The following is a 21,904-nucleotide window of genomic DNA, read 5'->3' on the forward strand; positions in this document are numbered from 1 at the left end:
AAGCTCTGATCACTATTCTTAGTATTTTCCATAATGTAAAGCACATCTCACTAAGAGATGTATACTGCAATACATCTTTGCACTACGTTCAAGTGTAAATTATTCCAGAGATTATTCGAGATAAAAACACCTTTTAGCAATTTGCATAGGGAAAGTTGATAAGGCTCTGTATTACCAAAACCTTGGTATTTAGGGTCCAGCTACTCACTGAGGAGACCTCAAAAAAGGTTGAAACCAGTCTGGGTAGTGATCCCACCCATAATGTATTGCAGTATACATCTCTTAGTGAGATGTGCTTTACATTATGGAAAATACTAAGAATAGTGATCAGAGATTTACCCACCTTTACAATGAGTTGCCCTGTTGTTGCACCACCACCTTTAGACTTGAACTACGTTTCAGGCGCAAACTTAACTGTTTGCTTACTTGGGATTAGGAGTAAAATAACCAAGTTTATAAAATTACTTGGTAACCCTAATATACATTATTCCCAAGGTAAAAAAAATCTTATTTACACACACACACACACACACACATATATATATACATATATACTAATTAAGTAGAATTTTCATAGTACAATTATTTTCACGAAATCCTTTAATTACAAAGAATTGGATTCAAAAGAATGCAAAGAACCTTTTTCATGGCTCCTCAAATGAATTAGCTGATCTTATATGGAGGGCAAGATTTTTCATCCTGCGACCAAACAAATTAGTCTGGAGAACACATGTAATTTATACATAAAAATATATTTCAGTCTAAGGCTAACTATCTTATCCTAAAATTATGGTTATGAAAACAAATCTGGGTAGCCTGTGAGTCTTAAGCACCTGTAAGTAGGGCTTCTTCCCAAGAATTCGAATTCTGAGGAAAATTTGTAATTTTAAAATTCCAGATTGCCAGGAATAGTAGAAATGTTTCCTGCAAAACTGAAGATTTTTAATTAATCTTTTCTGAATTGAAATTCATTGTTCTCACCAAGTAAGAAATAAAATAATTGGAATATTCCCCAAGTTCACTATAATCCCAGTCTACATGTGTAGTGTGAAATTGAAGTTAGTATGACAATTATATAAATATTTAATTATTAATTATTATTTCTGAATAACCACTAATTTTGCTTACAAGGAATGGGTGCAATATTTAAAAAAAAAAAAAAAAAAAAGGGAAAAATCAGACAGCACATTATCAAATGTGTTCCAAAACATTGCAGTTCAAAGTATTATCATCAACAAGTAGACTTCATCATTTTGAACATATTAATGGCACGAAAAGAATGAAAAGCAGTGAAGATGATGAACAAATGCTATTCACTTCATGGTTGTAATATAAATTTGAAAGACAATACAATTTTCCAAAATGTTTCATTGCTGCAGTGCCCTCACTTGTAGTTGCAATTACATCTGTTTCAAAACAAATCTTGAAACATGTAATTGTAACTATTATTGAGGGAACTGCAGTAATGTTTCGGAAAATTACCTTGCCTTGCAACATTTACGTTACAACCACGCACCTCATCTTGCTGTGATAAAAGTACTTTATGTTAAAAAATAAAAAGATAGAAATAGCAATGATGTTAGCTAAAGTCTCAATGAAGATGATGATGTAAATACAATGATGATGAAGAAATAAAACAAATTAGATTCAGATAATGTAGAATATGCTTTATAGGATAATGTTTCATCTTCAATATCTAGCATAAGAAAAACTTGTTCAATTGTTTAAATATACTGAAGGTGATGCAGAGATTCTGCAGGAAGATTGAAATAGACTAGCAGTATGCAAAAAAGGTAAGTGGCCTCCTTAATGTGGCCAAGTGTAAGGTGATGTACTTTAGGAAGAGATCAAGAAGCTGTATACACAGTGTGTACTATACTGATAGAACTGAACTGCAGGAAACTGATTCAGGCCAGGGACTTGGGTGTGATTGTGAACAGGGAGTTGAAGTAGGTAACCAAAACAGCACATCAGATTATGTTTGTTGAAAAACACACTAACTAGCAGGGATGGAGAGGTTATTGTTCACCTATATAAATCTTTAATAAAGCTAAATCTAGACTACCGGATTCCGTAGTGATGAAGAAGTTGTGGAGAGAATCCAGAGGCAAGTGACAAAGATTCTGACAGGTCTGTGGAATGCTCCCTATGAGAATAGAATGAAAAAGAAATGAAAAAAAAAACCCGTTGATAGTTTGTAGGCTTCAAAAATTAGCTGATAGATGAAAAGAGCAGACATAATAGAAGCATTTAAGTTATTAAAGAGGTTTTATAGGAATGACACTGAAGACTTTTTTTTTTTTTCAGTACATGGCAAGAAGGGAAGAGAACAAAGGTCACCAGTGGAGTCTGTGTCAGAATGTGGTTAGCAAAGGTGTTAGGACTAGATTTTTTGCTTAGAGGGTTGCGAATGGGTTACCAGAAGTGGATATGGGTGGGTGCTTCATCAGTGAATGAGTTTAACTCCCCAAATGGCCATGACATCTATAGATGTCCAGCTAAATCTGGATACGATTCTGTAACACCTGTTGAATAACATGGATAAGAAGTGCAATTTAGTCTCACTATTTCATCCACCTCGGCCAGTAGGAAGGTTAAAGAGAAATATTATAGGTATTGTGTGAATGATGGCTAGTGGGTGAATAAAATGATTTCCCACAATGAATCTTCCGACTTCATGGAGATATCTGTATAATAATACTCCAACAAGAAATAATAAAGAGTGAAAAAGTACTACAAAACACACTGGAATATGTTAAAGGACATATTCCAGATAAGGGACACTCTCTTATTCCAAAAATTGCTGAAATATATATTAAACAATTTATTGTTTAAAACCTGTATGACTTGCATGCAGTTGAGGCACTAAGCAATCATAGCACAAATCTACTAACAAGTGAAGTAATTTTTAGATTCCTCTTTGGTAATTGGAAAAAAAATTCTGTTTCGAGTAAGAAAGTTTTGAAAGAATCTAAACAGCAAATTTTTAAATGTAGAAATGAAGTCTTGGTATCACTTATTGCTTCATGAGCTTAATAATGCTTTTTGTGTTATAGCAAATAAAAATGAAATTACATGATCAGAAAAACTGATAATGGAACAAATATTTCAGATAAAGGGGGTGCAGCAGCAGAATTTGAAACAGAAAACAATACAAATGAAAAATCCAAAATTATTAAAAGGAGATCTAAAAACAGAGTTAGTGAGAGATATATTCATTTTGAGGGAAAAAATAAAACTAATTCAATCGAACAAAATATTTTCATCATTAAAAAATGAAGTGAATTTATATAAAGCTATAGGTATACTGACATTGAACCCAAAAATTCTGTTAGATGCATTACTAATGGTTAGACCTACATCTTTTTTTTTTTTTAATGGAACTTGCGGCACAGTACAGATTACTGGAAACATGTATTCACAAGATTAAATAATAATAATTAGTTTATGAGCCTCTCTACCGGCCATGGTGGAAGAAATAGTGATACAAAATTGCACTTCTTATCAATATTATTCAATAGGTGTTAGAGAACCGTATCCAGATTTTGCTATAGACATCATGACTGGTTGGGGGGGGTGGTAACTTAAATTATTTTATTAATAAAATAATAATTATTATTTAATCTTGTGAATACATGTGTCCAATAATCTAGACTTACTTCAACCAGAAATGAAAAAATTATTCTACTTCACATTTATGTGGAACTAAAGGTTAAATAAGGAAGGTGTGAGATGGATGAATAAAGAGAAAAAGGGCATTGTGGAAGCAGCATAAGAGAAGTGGAAATAACTAATTCCATGAGGTCTACAAAGACTAGGCAAGGAGGGTGACTTGGTTGGTGAAGGTAGCTAAAGTGAGGTATTAACAGCAGTTAGCTAATGAAGCCAAAAAAAAAATCCTAAGGAGTTCTTTTGATATGTAAGCAGCAAAAGAAAGAATGATTAAGGAAGGATGGCATTGATTGGAGAAAATGGAATAAAGACAGCTGTTGCAGAATGTGTGGTGGAGATACTTAATGAGCAGTTCATAAAGGCAGTAATATAATATAATAAAAGCAGTTCATAATTTTCAATCTTGTGAATGTGACTTCATGGAGAGACTGAGAGCAGCTGATGATGACTGTAAGTGAGCAAGAGGTGTATGGGGAGTTGAGCAAACTAGATGTTAATAAGGCTGTGGAACTTGATAATATATCACCATGTATTCTGAAGGAATATGCCAAGGAGCTGACACCTGCCTTGACATATTTTTTTAATACGAGTCTTGCACTCGGTCAAGTTTCAAAGGAGTGGAAGGAGGGCAAGATTGTGCCACTTCACAAAGGAGGTGATCGAACTCAAGCATCAAACTATAAGCCTATCAGTGTGTCAAGTGTTGTGGTTAAGTTGGAGAAGGTTGTGAGAACTAGGATCCAGAATTGTGTTGACAACAATGGTATTATCTTTGATGGACAGCACGGATTTACTAAAGGGAGGCCAAGTTTTAGTAATCTACTTACGTATTACAATACGTAAGTATAACGTATTGTAATACTTCCTTAGACAGAGGAGAAGGATACACAGTAATTCACAAAGACTTTTGATAGAGTACCTCATGATAAGTTGATAGTCAAACTAGAGCAGATGGGATTGGATATTAGACTAGTGCATTGGATTGGAGACTGGATATCTGATAGGTATCAACAAGTTGTGTATGGGGGAGCGATATCCAGGAAAAGGAAAGTCACTAGTGGAGTGTCTCAGGGGTCTGATTTAGGGCCATTACTGTTTAGCTTGTATATTAATGATATTGGTGAAGATTTGGATGGAGATATTCAGTTGTTTGCAGATGATGCAAAGTTGGGACGAACCATGAAGAGTAGTGAAGATGTTGTGGCCTTACAAGAAGACTTGAATAAATTGAGTGATTGGGCATGGAAATGGAGATGCGAGTTCAATGTTGCAAAATGTAAGGTTTTAAAATTTGGAAAACAAAGATGAGATGCAAAATTTATGCTTGGTGAGGATATATTGTTGGAGGTGGAGGAAATAAGGGATCTGGGGGTGATAGTGGATATGGATCTGAAATTTAGGGAACACATAGCCAAAATTGTGAAGACAACACAAAGGCTTCTGGGAATGATGCGGACGACACTGACTTGTAGAAGTAGGGAGATTCTTGTTCCATTGTATAAGGCTTTGATTAGGCCACACATGGACTACTGTGCCCAGATTTGGTCACCTGGTTTTCAGAAGGATGAAGGGATGTTGGAAAGGGTCCAAAGGCGACTGACTAAGGTAGTTTCTGACCTCTAGAATGTCAAGTATAAAAGATTGAGAAAATGTAATTTGCAGAGTCTGGTGGACAGTAGGAAGAGAGGGAGATATGATAGAGACCTACAAGTTGGTAAGGAGTTGTTATAGAATCGATGCTGGAGAAGTTCTACATAAAACAGTGGGAGATCCCTGGAAACTGTATAAAGAGGGTGTGAGTAAGGGAGTGAGAGGCAGGTTTTTTCATGCAGAGTTGTGAATGATTGGAATGCCTTGCCTGAGAGTGTGGTGTCTGCAAGGAGTTTGAGTGTGTTTAAGACACGGCATGATGAGCTGTGTGTGTGTTATAAAAGGACCTCCCAGATGAGTCTTTTACTTCATGAGGTCTTGGGGTAATAATAATAATTAGTTGAATGGTGAGAGGATAAGGAACCATCCATTATCACACATAGTGTGCATCTAGTCAGAAAGCTGGCAATCCAAATATAGAAATCTTGAAAGAAAAAATCAAACAATGGTGGTTTGCTTAGTAAGCCGTTGTTGCAGACCCAGTCAAAAGCTTTGGAGATATCAAGTGCAACAACTTGATATTCAGCAAACTTCTCCATGTTATTTGTCCAGGGATGGGTGTCATATGTGAGCAGATCTCCTGTTGATCAGTAGCAATGGAATCCATACTGGTGGTCATTGATTAGTTGGCTGCCTTTAAGTAGTATAGGAGTTGGGAATTGACGATTTTTTCATTACTTTAGACAGGACCGATATAAGTGAGATAGGGCAGTTTCCAGATTGTGGGATAGATACCAGTGGAGTAAGAGAATATATACAAGTGACATAGGATAGGAATCAGTTCTAGTGCATAAACTTTAAGGACAATTGGAGGAATGCAAATATCAGGGGCAGGAGACTTTTTTGTGTCTAATCACTTCCTGACAAAAGGATATAGTGGTATATGTAGGGCATCTGGGATGGCTTGGGGCAGGGGGGGGGGGGCATTTACCATTGTCTGTTATGCATGCATTGGAAGCAAAGTGTGAAGCCAGAAGGTTGTCTTTTTGTATGGGTGGTGATACAATAGAGCCATCTGGGTATGATAGGGGTGGGAATAGTGTTGGGAAGAAGTTACGGCCAATTGCTTTGGCGAGAAACCAAAAGGCTCAGCTGCCATTTGGACAGGCTGCTAGTTTTCTGTTTTTTGTTCTTTCAAACTCTGTTTTGGCCCTTCTGGAAGCACTGATTGTTTTTTTTTTTTGTATCTATTTTGGGCTTCAGTATAAACTCTAAAGGAGGATGGGGATTCTTGATTTGAGCCAGTTATGGAATGTTTGGTTTTTCATTTGTACAGCCTTGGCACATCTTTTGGAGAACCAGGGTTTAGGGAATGGCAGGTCAGAGTACTGTGGGGAATGTATGATTCCATGCCAGTGAGGATTACTTTGGTGATAAGTTCAGTGCATATGTTTGGGTTGGATGGCTGGAAGCAATAGTCCAACCATGGGAATATGGCATAGAAGTTGTGGAGGCTGTCCCACTTGGCACTGCTATAATGCCAAACTACTCTTATATGGGAGTGGCTCTGTAAGCATTGTTGCATGGGGGAGGAGATGAGCACTAGATTGTGGTCAGAATTACCAGGACCCACTACTTTCACTGTGTATTTGGAAGGGTGATTGGTGAGGAAGAGATCTAGGGTGTTGGAGGAGTGATTTGGGTTATCTTCTATTCTGGTTGGCATCTGAACAAGTTGTAAGGTTGTTAGTGACGGTAAATGTTTCAGCATCTCTGCCTGCAAGATCTGTACAACTGGAGGAGGAGGAAAGCCAGCTGGTGTTGTGGACATTAAAATCTCCTAGGAGGATAATTTTGCAGTTGGGAAAGTAGGACTGGAGAAAATCAATTTTTAAGGAGAGGAAATTAAAGAGTTCAGAGTGGTTGGTTGCATTCGGGGAGCGATAAAGACAGCAAATGAATTTGACTGAGTGGGTAAGGGATATTTTCAACCAAAGAAGGCCAAAAGTTGGGCAACTGTAGGTTAAGTGCTCTATGGCAAGGCATGTCAGAGCAGATGTATGCACAGACGCCACCCTTGGGTCGAAAGGCATTACAACGTGTAGTTTGGAAGGTTGAGATAAATAGTGTTGGGGGAGGTGAGATTTGAGTTTCTGCCAGAAAGAGTAGGTGGGGTTTGGTAGACTGAAGGTGGTAGTGGACACTATTAAGGTTGGAGTTTAGGCCACGGATGTTGGTGAAGTGGATATGCAAGGTTCTGTGAGGCATATATTTGACTGCAAGGGTCTTGAACATTTCCTATGCAGTGCCTGCATATTGGTTTCCATGGTAGCTACTAGTGGCATCACTTGATTTTTGCACCAATTTAATTTGCTTGTAGTTGATAATCCAACTATGTCTCCATTTTGATGATTTTCTTCAGGTTCTCTTTGAAGATGACATCTTTTTTCCCTCTGTGCAAATGATAGGTCTGGTCGAGCACATATCTGCGATTTGGGGCAAGTGTCTTTGAACTTGTTGCTGATTGCTTTTATTAATTTAGATGTGCTTGTCGGAGTGTCACAAGTCACTTTTATGAGGCGTGGGAAGTTCATTCATTCCTTTTTCTTTTTTTTTTTATTTATGTGCCCGAAACGATGCCACATTCTTCTGCTAATTTGTTGATGTCTTCTTTTAATGATTTACCATTTTCCATCAGAAAGTTCAGAAAGTTTGTAATATTGTAGAGTTTATTCTTTGTCTTACAGTAAGTACAGTACATGTTGAGAGAATATTTTCTGTTATGAACAGTATGGGGTCAAAAGAGAAATCTAGATTAAGTGTTGAGACAATGAGGGCTATGCTAGTTGTAAGACAAAATTGTGTCATGAAGTGTGAGAAGTTTTATGATAAGGTATTCAAAGACTGAAATTTGCTGCATAAGATCACTTCATCAGAGAAATATTCATGCTATGATCATGGTAATACAGTCCCTCTCTACATCTACCTATTTATCATCTTACTTTTTTATGAATACAGAATATTACATAACTCCTGTCCTGTTTTTGCCATCCCAATGTCCCATTTTTGTCTCAAGGAAATATGATCAGTCTAGTTATGATGAACAATGAAGCCTGTAAAAATAATGTTCTCACTGGTTGAGTAAACTAACTGTAAAAATTCAACCTTCAGAGATAAATAATTAAAAACAGGTTAGAGTGTTTGGTGGAATTAGGAAAAATGTTAAAGGCAGAAGTTCAAAGTGTGGTAAGGAAATTTTGAACTAGAGTGGATCATAATGACGGTTTTCTAGGTTTAATAATCTCTGAAATTGACAATGCACATGCTATGAAAGGAAATGTGGAGATTGCAGTTTGGACAGTTAAGGCAAACAACAGTTGCTGAAGCTGGCTGCCAGTAGAGATTATTATTAAGTGACACCTCCAGGGAGTCCAAAGACTCATTAAGAGAAGGCGCCTACTCCACAACTATCCGTCTCCGCCACTCAATCCACCAACTACAACAAACCACAACTGCATTCATCATCATCATCTACACCAATACCATCTACTGCCCACCACCACCACCACCACTAGTATTTTCACAGACAATCACAAACATCCATGCCGAATGCAGGATTCAAACCTGCAGCCTTTTGACTGGAGAGCGGATACGCTAACCACTCGACCAACCAGTAGAGATTCTTTGAATAACAGATTAACGAAAAATTCACATGTATACTACAGTATCATGAGTGTGTACAGTATCATGTCTGAGGAATTAAAAAAAAAAAAAAAAAAAAAACGGCTGTATTTTAAAATTAAATTAAAATATATCTGATAAACTTATTTTATACAATCAAGGATAATAACAATTGAGAATAGTTTATACAACTGAGGATACTGTGTGTACAGAGGGATTCCAATGTAAGTATGTGCACTAACTGTTCCTTTGAATGTAATTCCTAGTATCGTTTGTAATAACTGTACTGATGACGTCTTAAGATACTTAGGATGGAATAATCTGCATATTATTAAAATTTCATTACGGTGGTATACGTGTGAATTTTTAGTTATGAACACTCCACAGGTTTCACTATATAATAGAAGAGCAAATTAGGTTTTGATGCCTATACATAATTTAAGTTTGAATTAAGGCTGCAAATATTGATAAAATGGAATGCAATTTATTTTTATTTTAACAGATTTGTTTTTAACCTCCCCACTTGCTGAAGTCAGCAGCCATCTTAGGATTTTCATGGATCAAAACATCATTGACATTTTGCTTTTCATGATGTAATTACCCTCCTCTGTTGTTAATCCCATAAATGGTAATTGTAGCAGATTAATGTTAGTGGATAAACTAATGGAGAGCAACCTTTGTGACCTTGACTTGAAGTATACTGTGTTACTTGGAATTTCTTCATTGTCCTTCAATATTTGAAGTTTTTGTCGCACAATTTATTTTACTGTCTGTTCCCAAAGATGAAAAAGAATTTCATATGTGTAAAAATAAATAATCAATCCTAAAATAAAACAGCCTTTGCAATGAATTTTCAGCAGTAGTGTTAAATTTGCTGTGTTTTATTTTTAAAATCTGTGCAATGGAACAAGACAATTTATTGTCTTTCATTTTACTGACAATAATGCAGAATTTTTTTTTTTTTGGCACAATTTTTAAATGCCTGCATTGAAAATCATTATGGTAAATGTTTAGAATTTTTTTAAATCATATTTATTAAAATAAATATGAACTTTTTTTTCTTTCCTTGCAAAATATCATTATATAGATCATAAACAGATCATTTGTAGAAATGAGTTTTTCTATTTTTATGAACAACAAATGATGTTAAACGGCATTACTTGCATTCTGATTGTGAGACTTTAATATCAAAAATTTATATGTAATATTTCATTATGAACTTGTTTGGCCTTTGCTCACTTAAAATTGCAACAGACCATTTTTTTAGTTTCTTTGCTGAACATTCCTATAATATATATCCAGTCTTAACCACTGTAGATATGATGAAAATAGAAAAAAGACATCCTATATGGATGAATTGAAACTGTATACTCATTTAGAAGATTTCCAATTGTATGCCCCCCCACACACACACCTCCTCTCCTAGAACTGAATTATAAACATCACAGACAGTATTAAAAATCTTTTACTTCGTTTTACCATCTTGACAAAAGAAATAAGGCAATAATATTGTTGTATCTGTCAAAGCAGGTACTTCATATTCCAGACTTCCTTTATAGCAGTTTTTTCCTACTTGGTGCAGGGTCTACTATGATTATGCAACTGTACAAAACCCCAAATGGCTTGTCGCAGAGTCTGATGGAAGCAATTTTTATGACTGTAGAAGTGTGTGTTCACGGGGCTCACATCTTGGAAGGGAACTGAATCCAGGTCTTTCTGACCAAAGGGCTTCATCTATACTGAATGAGCTACAGAGGCTCTATTTTTCATATTCCAGACTATTTCTTTGCAATCTACAATCAGCTGTTTGCTGAAATCATTCTAAGTTTTATAAATACTGTGCTATATTTTCAGCATATAAAAACTGTTTATATGTATGCCACAAAAAAAAAAGTTCAATAGTAGTGTTACTGCTGCTTAGTTGTCATTTCTAAAATAAGCTGTGCCACAGAAATATTAGATAATAATCATCTCAGCTAGAGGAAAAGGCTAAAAGCTTAGATTACTCTCACAGAAGCCACACTAAAAAGCCTCGAAATTGATGAGGCACGAGATTTAGGAGTGTTGGTGGATAATGAATTGAAATTTAGGGGACACATTGCAAAAGTGGCCAAATCAGCTCATCAAATCACTTGGTTGCTGAAGAATACGTTGACAAGCAGAGACAAGCAGGTTATTGTTCCTCTGTATCGAGCCTTGATAAGACCTCATCTCGACTACTGTGCTCAGATTTGGTCACCTAGGTTTCTTCTTGATGGGGAGGAGGTGGAGAGGATCCAGAGGCGAGTGACCAAGATGATAGCAGGTCTGTGGAATGAACCGTATGAGAACAGGTTGAGGATTTGTGGGTTGCAAAAATTGGTTGATAGGCGGAGGAGGGGAGATATGATTGAGACATTCAAATTACTGAAGGGTTTCTATAAAATTAATTCAGAAGATATTTTTGAGAACAGGGCTGGTTGTGGGAGGACTAGGGGACATCCATGGAAACTGGGCAAAAGTGTGGTTAGTAAAGGTGTTAGAGCTGGGTTCTTTACTTTTAGAGTAGTGAATGAGTGGAATGCGCTCCCTGAGTCTGTGGTGGATGCTGTGACAGTGAATGAGTTTAAGGCGAGGTATGATAGATACTGTATGAATGTCGAATAGTTGTGATGAAAATGATTTGGGGCCTCCCTCGATGAGTCTAATGACTCCCTGGAGTTGCCCGTAATAATAATAATAATAATAATAATAATAATAATAAAGCAGTGCAGAAGGCATCAACAATGTCTTGTTTTAAGTTAAGAGGATAATAAATCCCTCATTATTTTAAAGCCGGATACGAAACTTGGAGATCGAAATCTAAGAGTTTCATGCCAAAGAACTATCGGCGAGTCCAAGTGTAAGTCAACACCTGGGTAGTACAACACTAGGGAAACTCAGAGCAAAGGTGGAGCAAGCTTCGTCACTATCCTTAATATTTTCTCATAATGTAAAACACAGCTCCTCGGAGATGTATTACTGTTTTACATTATGAGGAGAGGTCACTACCCAGACCGGTTTCAACCTTTATTGAGGTGTCATCAGTGAGTAGGTAGACCTGGAATACCAAGGTTTAAGTGAACCGAACTTACATATACCCCTACTAACAACTTGCCAGACCAGTGTACCCATATATTATTATTATTACTACATTTCACATACGTTTATACGTTTTACATTATGAGAAAATATTAAGGATAGTGACGGAGCTTGCTCCACCTTTGTTCCGAGTTGCCCTAGTGTTGTACTACCCAGGTGTTGACTTACACTTGGACTCGCCGATAGCTCTTCGGCATGAAACTCTTAGATTTCAATAGAATTCGATCTCCGAGTTTCGTATCCAGCTTTAAAATAATGAGGGATTTATTATCCCCTTAACTTAATTTACGCCACCGGAAAAATAGCCTCCTGGCTTTTATCGTAATGTCTTGTTTTGTTTTCAGATTGATTAGCAGACATCCTAAACAGAAATAGATATTTCTATTACAGGATGATGCTGATATAGTATTTATGTTAAAATAATTATTTCTTAATTTATAATAATTAGTTTCACTTTTATTATAGAAAAATTATAAACTGTTTGATACATTTTTCTTGGAAACAAAGAAGGATTTGATTTTTAAAAAAAGGTGCATATGTAATACATACATAAGCATTCACCTTTTTTTTTTTTTAGGGGGGGGGTTATCAACCTATTCAACCTGCAAATATTTCAGATAATTTCTTTTCAAAACCATTCAATATACAATTGTTAGAAACATAAACACATTTCAGTATAAAATAGTAATAAAATATAGCTACTTCAAAATGGCCTATCTAAACTAGCAGTAAATGCATTTTTCAAAAGTGCAGTGATTTCTTCTTTGTACTACAAGAAAGTACCAAATAACAATAATAAGAAAAATATGTCATATTTTTCTTTTTCATCAAGGTTTAGGATGAAAGGTTATTTATAATGTTATTGGTTGCTTTTTGAAAAAAAAGTGCATATGACTATTTTTTTTGCTATTTTTGTCAAGTGAACATCGGAAATTATAAGAATGACATTAACTCAAACGTAGCAGAGTTGCAACCTTTATGACCTCTTGACTTGAAGAGTGAAATGTTTTACTGGAATTTCCTCTATTACAGAATTCCAAGAAAAATTTTGATTGTTTCTATGAGATATATTCACGTTGAAAGATTTGTTACTGAAAATATCATAGAACTTATTTTTGCACTAATTTCCAAAGCTTGTGTTAAAAAGTTATTTTAAAACATTCTGAAAAAAAGATGCTATCAATCAACATTTATTAAAATAAATATGGTTTGAATGTTACATTTTTTTTTTTTTTTTTTGCACTATTCCGATATATGGAAATATTCATGTCATTATTCCTACAAATTTAGATACACTCTTGTATCTAAAAAAGTTGTTCATTCTTGTTGTTTGTGAACAACTTTTCTGCTATTTTTAACAAGAAATTATGTTAAATTGCATTTGTTATTGTTATGAACCATTGAGTCATTTTCGACTCCTGGTGATTCTATGAACATACATTCTCCATTCAGATCTGTCCCGGACCATATCTTTTAGAATTTCCAAGTGCATTCCAGTTGCATCTTTAACTCCATCCACCCATCTAATTCTTGGTCTTCCTCTTCTCCTGCTTCCATCAACTTTAGCAAGTATCATCTTCTTCTCCAGACTGTCATTTGCTCATAATATGTCCGAAGTATGACAATTTTTGCTTGATAATCATAGCTTCGAGGGAGCAATCTGGCTTTATTCTGTTTATCACTGATTTATTGGTTTGCTTTGCAGTTTCATGGTATTCTTATTGAGCATCTCCAAATCCATAATTCAAATGCATTTATCTTCCTTCTTTCACACTTTCTCAGGGTTCAACCTTCACATCCATACAGTACCACAGGGAATACCATTGCTTGCAAGATTTTGATTTTTGTTGCGAGGCTAATATCTTTATATTTAAAGAGCTTGCTTAAATTTGTCATTGCTTTCTTTCTGAGTAATAATCTTCTTCTAACTTCTTCAGTACAATAACTATCTTGATCAATTTGGGATCCTAGGAGCAAAAAATTGTTAACTGCAACCATTTTCTCCCCATTTACTTCAAAATCATTAAGTTCACATGTTGCCATAATAAAATAAAATAAAATAAAATAAATATGGTTTGAACATTACATTTTTTTTTTTTGCACTATTCCGATATATGGAAATATTCATGTCATTATTCCTACAAAGTTAGATACACTCTCCTATCCTATCTAACAAGTTGTTCACTCTTGTTGTTTGTGAACAACTTTTTCTGCTTTTTTTTTTTAACAAGAAATTATGTTAAATTGCATTACATTCTTATTTTGAGGCTAATTTTTAAAGCATCACAAATTTATATTCAGCAGTATTTCAAATGAACTTGCAGTTGAAAAATGAAACAAATTATTATTATTATTACTGTTATTATTTATAGACAGCTCATTTTGCTAATAATAATCCAGTTTCTTAACTGTTATAAAACATATGGTGAAATTATCTGAGACATGTCCTATGTGGAACTGATTTAAATTTTTTGTTTATTTTAAAGTATTTCAATCACAACCCACACACACACATACACACAATTGCTAAGATCGTTCACAGTAACTGAATTATAAATATCCACTTTTTTTTAATCATTTCATATTCATACTTTTCACAGTGTATTTCACATTTTAGTAAATGAAATACAGCTAATTCTTGTTTTATGTTTTTTTTTTTTTTACATGGTTTAGAAAACAAAAGCAATTCTATTGTTACACTGTATATTTTGATTTAATACGGTTCAAATGGCACTTATTTTTAAAATTTCTGTTTGAATTCAGTTCTGTTAAAAAGGGTATTTCCATTATAATTATCATTTCCTAGTAGGATACATATGTACTTAAACTTGAATTTTTGGGAACCCCCCCCCCCTTGATGTTTTAAATATCAGGGATTACTCTACACCAGCGTTTCTCAACCTTTCTAAGCCCAAGGACCAGCAAAATGCATAAAACAATTCTACGGACCAGTGAGTTACAGAGGCGTAGCTGGGTGGGGGGGATCACCCCGGGACGGCACATTTTTGGCATTTAAGAAATCTTGCTATACTGTCTATAAAACAGCAACTGAGTGATGAAATAGACTTCAACAATGTCATCGAGGATTTTGTGAACAGTAAAGCAAGAAAAATAACATTTTAGAATGTTGGAATTAAAGTTTTACTTCAAAAATAAACAGTGTTTTTAATTTATTTCCCTATATGTCGTTTTGACTTTTTGTAATTTTTTTTAAAAAAAACCTATGTAGGAATTACCAACATTTTGGAAAACCTGGGCCATTTATAACATAATCAATCTAAAAGCATGTTTTGAATACATATGGAAACAATTTTGGAAGTAAACGATTAAAAATGTATCATCATTGAACAAAGTTTTGATTTTAATTAAACAAATAATATGATATACTTATGCTACTACTTACTTTAAATGAGATGGTTGAGCTTCTCGGCCCTTGCAGAGTTGCTGGATATCTGGCTCAATATTGGTCAACTTCAGTCAAAGATCGGCATGCACACTAAGACGATTTCTGTATTTTGATTTTATTTGAAGGAGCGATTAAAATCTTTTCTCCCAAAGATGGGTTGTAGAAAAATGCATGACAATTTTCAGTGCTTCTTCAGATAATTCGGGAAATTCACTTCTCACTGAAGGCAGAGATCCAAAATCGAGGCAAACCAAAATCACGGAATTACATTTTAAGCCCACTGTTACTTGGAAGCTCAATTAACTGTTCTTTTTTCAATAATGAAAGGTCGTTCTCGTAACAGCAAGCCTGAAATGGATCGCAAACCCACAGAAATTTCTTATAAAAGTTATTCGGAAAATATGTTTCAAAATTTCGTTTCAGATTTTTGAGGTGGTCACAAACCCCTTCCAGAAACTCAGAATCAACAAAAATATAATTTTCCACTAAAAAGGATTCCAAAATTGTCTGTCTATTACATAATTAATCCATAAAACCAGTTTTTTCTGGAATGCCTTTATTTTTTCGTAGGTATCCAGAACAGTTAAAGAATTCCCCTGAAGGGAGAGATTTAGTTCGTTTAATTTCAAATAAATGTCTGAAAGATAGGATAGTGTTGATAACCATGCTTCGTCAACAAGGAGTGATGCAAAATCAGAATTACGTTCATTTACAAATAATAAAACTTTTTGCCTTAATTGAAATAATCTTGTTAGTACTTTGCCCCTGGAAAGCCAGCGAATTTCAGAATGAAGCAAAAGTTGTACTGTATACATTCACTGCCCATTTCATTGCAGAGTACTGAAAATAACCTGTTATTTAACAGTCGAGCTTTAATAAAATTAACTAGCTTTGCAGCGTTGTATAGTACAGTTTTAAATTCTGGTGGCATTCCTTTGGAGGCTAACGCTTCCCTATGTATGAAACAATATACCCGATTCATATCCGGAGCTACTTCCTTGACCTTGTTTCTATGGTCAACTTCAGTCAACCCACTATGCCTGCCTGTAAGGGCACGAGCTCCATCCAAACAGAAGCCTATAAATTTTCCCCACTGGATCCCTTTGTGTATTATGTACTTATTGAGAGCATGAAATATTTCTTTTCCAGTTGTTCAGGATGGCAAAGTTCTACAAAACAGAATATCATCATGAATGTTGTTATCATGCACGTATCTTACGTAGCATATTAACTGCGCATCATTTGTAACATCGGTAGTCTCGTCTATTTGTAACTCATAATAAGGGCTCTTCTTAACTCTTTCGATTAACTGAGATTTCATGCCACCTGCCACATCATTAATTCTGTGATCGACAGTGTCATTTGAAAGAGGAATCAAATCAACATCTTTTAGTAACTTGTTACCAAACATAGTTTTTACCACATCTTTTATAGCTGGAAGTAATACATTTTCCCCGATAGAATGAGGTTTCCCTGTTTTCGCTATGCACAAACTTAAGAGATAGGATGCTTCCAGTGTCTTGCTATTAATGGAACCCATGGCCCGAAATAACATCTTTCCCATGATTTAATGTCCCTAAGCGTCGCTGAAAAAATTCAGTCAGCTTATTTTTCACATCACAATGTCTAGTTTCTAAATGTCTTTGGAGATTCACAGGTTTCATGCACTCATTCGACAACACTTCATAACACAAAACACATTGAGGTTTCTGTTCGCTTTCATCTCCACACCAAGTAAACCCGAATTCCAAATATGAACTGTTATATTTACTACTGTATTTTTTCTTTGAAATGCTTGTTTCTTCTACTTTAATAGTATCAGATTTACTCGCCATTACAACATGTGCATTACAATTATTGTTAGCATCATCTGTTTCATTTGCTCTTCTTTTCAAAATCCTAGTTCTAAGCCACTTTTCCATTATTAAAAAACGTTTTCGAAAAAATATAAATATATAAATACTGGGGTTAAATCACGACACACTTTGTCCAAGTATCACTTAGCACTTCTGAAGATATACCGAGCCTTGGATGAAGGAAGGAAACCTTCAATAATAAAAATCAATAAACAACAAGCAATTGGTTGAAATGTGGATAACACATGTTCACTTCAAATCTGACAAAATAGCAAAGGAAGGGGGAAGCAATAAAATTATATTGTTGTTCACTTCACCCATCTTTTACTATTCGTCACTCTGCACTACAAATTTAGCGACAGAATGATGAATAATAAAAGAGGGGTGAAGTGAACAACCGTACTGTTTTATGGCATCCACCTTTGAACATTCTGATGCTATTTGTTGGTTTTTAAGTCTCCATTTGATTTCAATAATTTTTACTTACTTATTCAATTTTAATTTGTTTTGGTTAGATCACTAAAAAATATATATTTATTTAATTAATTTAAGTCTGCCTGCGGACCACAGGTTGAGAAACACTGCTCTAAACAATAGAATGTAGACAAATGCCAAGTAGAACTTATATAGCAAAATCACAAAAAGTATTGGTGGCTTTAAAGCAGCTACGGATCATGTGACTATAATTTTGCAGCAATGCTTCAGGAGATTGTATATTAAAACCATTACTCATTAATCGATCCCTAAGACTGCAGGCAATGAAAGGCGTGGATTTTAACATATTACCAGTGCTGGAAGGCAAATAAAAATGGTTGGGTTACAAAAGAAATTTTTAATGAATGGTTTCATCAATGTTTCGTTCCAAAAGTTAAATGCTATTTGATGGGAAAAAAATCTGGACTTTACAGTTATTGATGTGAGGAAGAAATTTTCTATTTTGGATTGCATCAAACTTGCTAAGTTGGCATTATCAGAATTGAAACCATCAACTTTAAATGCATGCTGGAAAGCTACTTGGCCAGAGTGAGTGTGTGAAAAAGAAAAGCCATATACCTTTGCATTCAACTGAATATCCCAATATCATCAGATTAGCACATGCAGTTGGCAGAGCAGGATTTGATGATTTTTCATCTGCAGATATTGAAGAATTGATGGTTGACAAGGCTGTTACTGATGATGATGAGATTCTACTGACTGCAGGATTAATTAAAGGGCTTCAAACGGCTAGTAAAATTGCAAAATCGTTTTCTTACACATGATCCAAATACTGAATGAGCTGAACAGATTAAACATGAACTGATGTCGTGTGTGGTGCGATATGAATAATTATTCAAAGATCTAGTTCAAAACAGGATTTCAACAATTAATTATAGAGTTCATGGTAAAAAAAAAAAAAAAAAAAAAAAAAAAATCAACCTTCAGAATTATTGGAAATTAGTGCTAATTTAGTTCCTTTTACTGAAGAAAATGTTTCGCTTTTGCAGTATGAACAGGATGGCCATAGTGTTTCAAGTGATGGAAGTGATTTAATTCCAGTCTCACACCAAAGAATGCAGCTACTGTCAGAAAGTGATGGCAAATAAAATTTAACTAATAACCATATGTGTGAGTGTATTTGGACCTTTTCGAATTTATGTTTTATTAGCGACACACTATTTTATTTAAGAGATGCATATATATATATATATATATATATATATATATATATATATATATATATTAGGGTTACCAAGTAATTTTATAAACTTGGTTATTTTACTCCTAATCCCAAGTAAGCAAACAGTTAAGTTTGCGCCTGAAACGTAGTTCAATTCTAAAGGTGGTGCAACATCACAGCAACTCATTGTAAAGGTGGGTAAAGCTCTGATCACTATTCTTAGTATTTTCCATAATATAAAGCACATCTCACTAAGAGATGTGTGTGTGTGTGTGTGTGTGTGTGTGTGTGTGTGTGTGTGTGTGTGTGTGTGTGTGTGTGTGTGTGTGTGTATAGAAAGAATTTTACCTTGGGTATAATAAATGTCAAAGATACCAAGATATTTTTAAAGCTGGTTTTTACTCCATTTCCCAAGTAAGCAAACAGACAAACAAGTCAAGTTTGCGCCTGCACATATTGCAAGTCTAGCTGACCCTCAAAGAGTAGTGCAAGTCAAGGCAACTCATGGTAAAGGTAGAATAAGCTCTGATCACTATTCTTAATATTTACCCTTAATGCACAGCCCATCTCCTTGAGGAGATGTATGATGCTATGTATTAAAGGCAAGGGGTCACTACCCCCAGACTGGTTTCGACCTTTATTGAGGTCTCATCAGTGGGAGCCAGGATAGAAATACCAAGATTTTAGTAATACAGAGCTTATAAGTATTTTACCAGAACAAGTTACCATAAGGTGTTTTAACCTTATTAAATAAAAATCTCAGGATAAGATATAAATGTAGAAAGAATTTTACGTTGGGTATAATAAATGTTAAAGATACCAAGCTATTTTTAAAGCTGGTTTTTACTCCATTTCCCAAGTAAGCAAACAGACAAACAAGTCAAGTTAGCGTCTGCACGTATTGCTAGTCTAGCTGACCCTCAGAGTAGTGCAAGTCAAGGCAACTCATGGTAAAACTCATGGTAACTCATGGTATTACTAAAATCTTGGTATTTCTAGCCTGGCTCCCACTGATGAGACCTCAATAAAGGTCGAAACCGGTCTGGGTAGTGGCCCCTTGCCTTTAATACATAGCATCATACATCTCCTCAAGGAGATGGGCTGTGCTTTAAGGGTAAATATTAAGAATAGTGATCAGAGCTTATTCTACCTTTACCATGAGTTGCCTTGACTTGCACTACTCTGAGGGTCATCCAGACTTGCAATACGTGCAGGTGCAAACTTGACTTGTTTGTCTGTTTGCTTACTTGGGAAATGGAGTAAAAACCAGCATTAAAAATAGCTTGGTATCTTTAACATATATATAAATATATATATGTGTGTGTGTGTGTGTGTGTTTTGTTTGAAAATAACTTATTGTTCATATTGGGCTTTCATGTCTGGAACCAATCTACCATGTAAAGGGAGAATTGGATGTATATATAACTTCACTTTACCTGTCAAGACATGCAATGAAATAATTATTCTCTTATCTATATCCATATTTCATGGAAGAGAAAGACAAGGAAGATGAAGAAAATCTTGGCTGGCAGACATCAGTCAGTGGACTGGCATGAGCTCTGAAGGACTGTTCAGAGTGGGTGAGGATTGCTCAAAATTTGCCGAGTTGGTCGCAGACCTCCGATAGGAAATTATACTCAAAGAAGACGATATCCATACTATTTCCACTAGTATATCCACTACTTTCTTTTCTTTCTGGGTCCCAGTATTCAGTTGTTTAGGGAATAGTGATCACCTAATATTATTGTACTACTGTATTCTGAAGACATGTATCCTCATCAGTGGGAAGTAGACCCATGGTGATACAGATAGAAAACTCAACAAAAGTTATGTGTCCATATATAAGAAACAACATGGTTCATTGCCATATTATTACAATATTCTAGATTAGAAAAAAACGTAACAAGCTTTTTCCTGTTGAGCAAGAAAGTAAATTATACTTGACAAGAAATTAATATTCTTACTTTCGTTATCATTTTATTTAAACATGAGCAAAGAAAAGTTGACTTTACATTAAGTTGCTCTAGTATCTCAAAACACACATTGAAGATATAGCTGTAAATATTTTTCCCATGGATAACTTGATGTTTCTGATGACCTGTGCTTTTTGTGTTAGATGATAATATGAAACAGTAATATGTGAATAGACTTGATAGATGGCAATGAGTAGGCTACAATAAATAACCTCATGACATTCAAAAGGAATCGTTCAGTATGCAAAAAGTATAATTAAAAAAGACTTTCATTAAATGGCTAGAAAATATAGCCTTCTATCTGTTTTCCTTAATAATTCTACTTTCATGATGAAGATTTTAAGATTCAGTCTTCAAATTAAGTAGAGATGAAAACAACTTGAAATATTATCTGAAGTGATTATGTGCACTTATTCTTGGTTAGACATTGCTATAATATTAAATTTTGAAATTTAGATTAACATTCATCTTGACATTAATTTCAAAACACGAGGGGAAAAAAAAAAAAAAAAAAAACGATATAAATACTCACTTGTCCAGAATTTAATATGAAATTATTTAGCTGCAAAGCATCTGCTTTAACATGCGTTTTCCAGGTTGGCTGTTCGGTAGGTTCAGTACCTAAATCTCCTTAAAATAAAAATAAAAAATTATACAAAAGTCAATGAACAAATTGTGTCCATATATCTTTAATTGCCTTTCTCTATATAAGGAAAAAAAGTTTAATTTTGTGACAAACATGGCTGTGATGATATAATGTTTTTATGATAGTCAAAGGTTCTCCATTTAGTGGCCTACTACTTGCAAATATTCTAGATTCAAGTCCAACTTTTGCAAAAACATTCTTTATAATTGGGGGGGGGGGTATTTTAAAGCACCAAAGGCTAAACATAAAACAACTTATTCTGATCTATCACTTTGCTGCCCTCTCCCAATTCTCTCTCTAACT

At 34.8% G+C, this 21,904-nt stretch overlaps 1 protein-coding gene across 1 annotated transcript in view; it reads right to left on the reverse strand.

Moving 5' to 3' along the window:
* Positions 1 to 21,904, reverse strand: part of LOC150094129 (uncharacterized) — a 244,865-nt gene that overhangs the window by 46,572 nt on the left and 176,389 nt on the right. Inside the window, exon 11 of the mRNA XM_090412408.1 lies at positions 21,488 to 21,585. Within this exon, the coding sequence (XP_090268534.1) occupies positions 21,488 to 21,585 (98 nt within the window). The remainder of the gene's footprint in view (positions 1 to 21,487; positions 21,586 to 21,904) is intronic.

The sequence above is a fragment of the Typopeltis vanoorti genome, chromosome 22 (assembly GCF_054136105.1).
Source record: "Typopeltis vanoorti isolate ZY-2024b chromosome 22, IOZ_Tvanoo_1.0, whole genome shotgun sequence".
NCBI classification, from domain to species: Eukaryota; Metazoa; Arthropoda; class Arachnida; order Uropygi; family Thelyphonidae; genus Typopeltis; species Typopeltis vanoorti.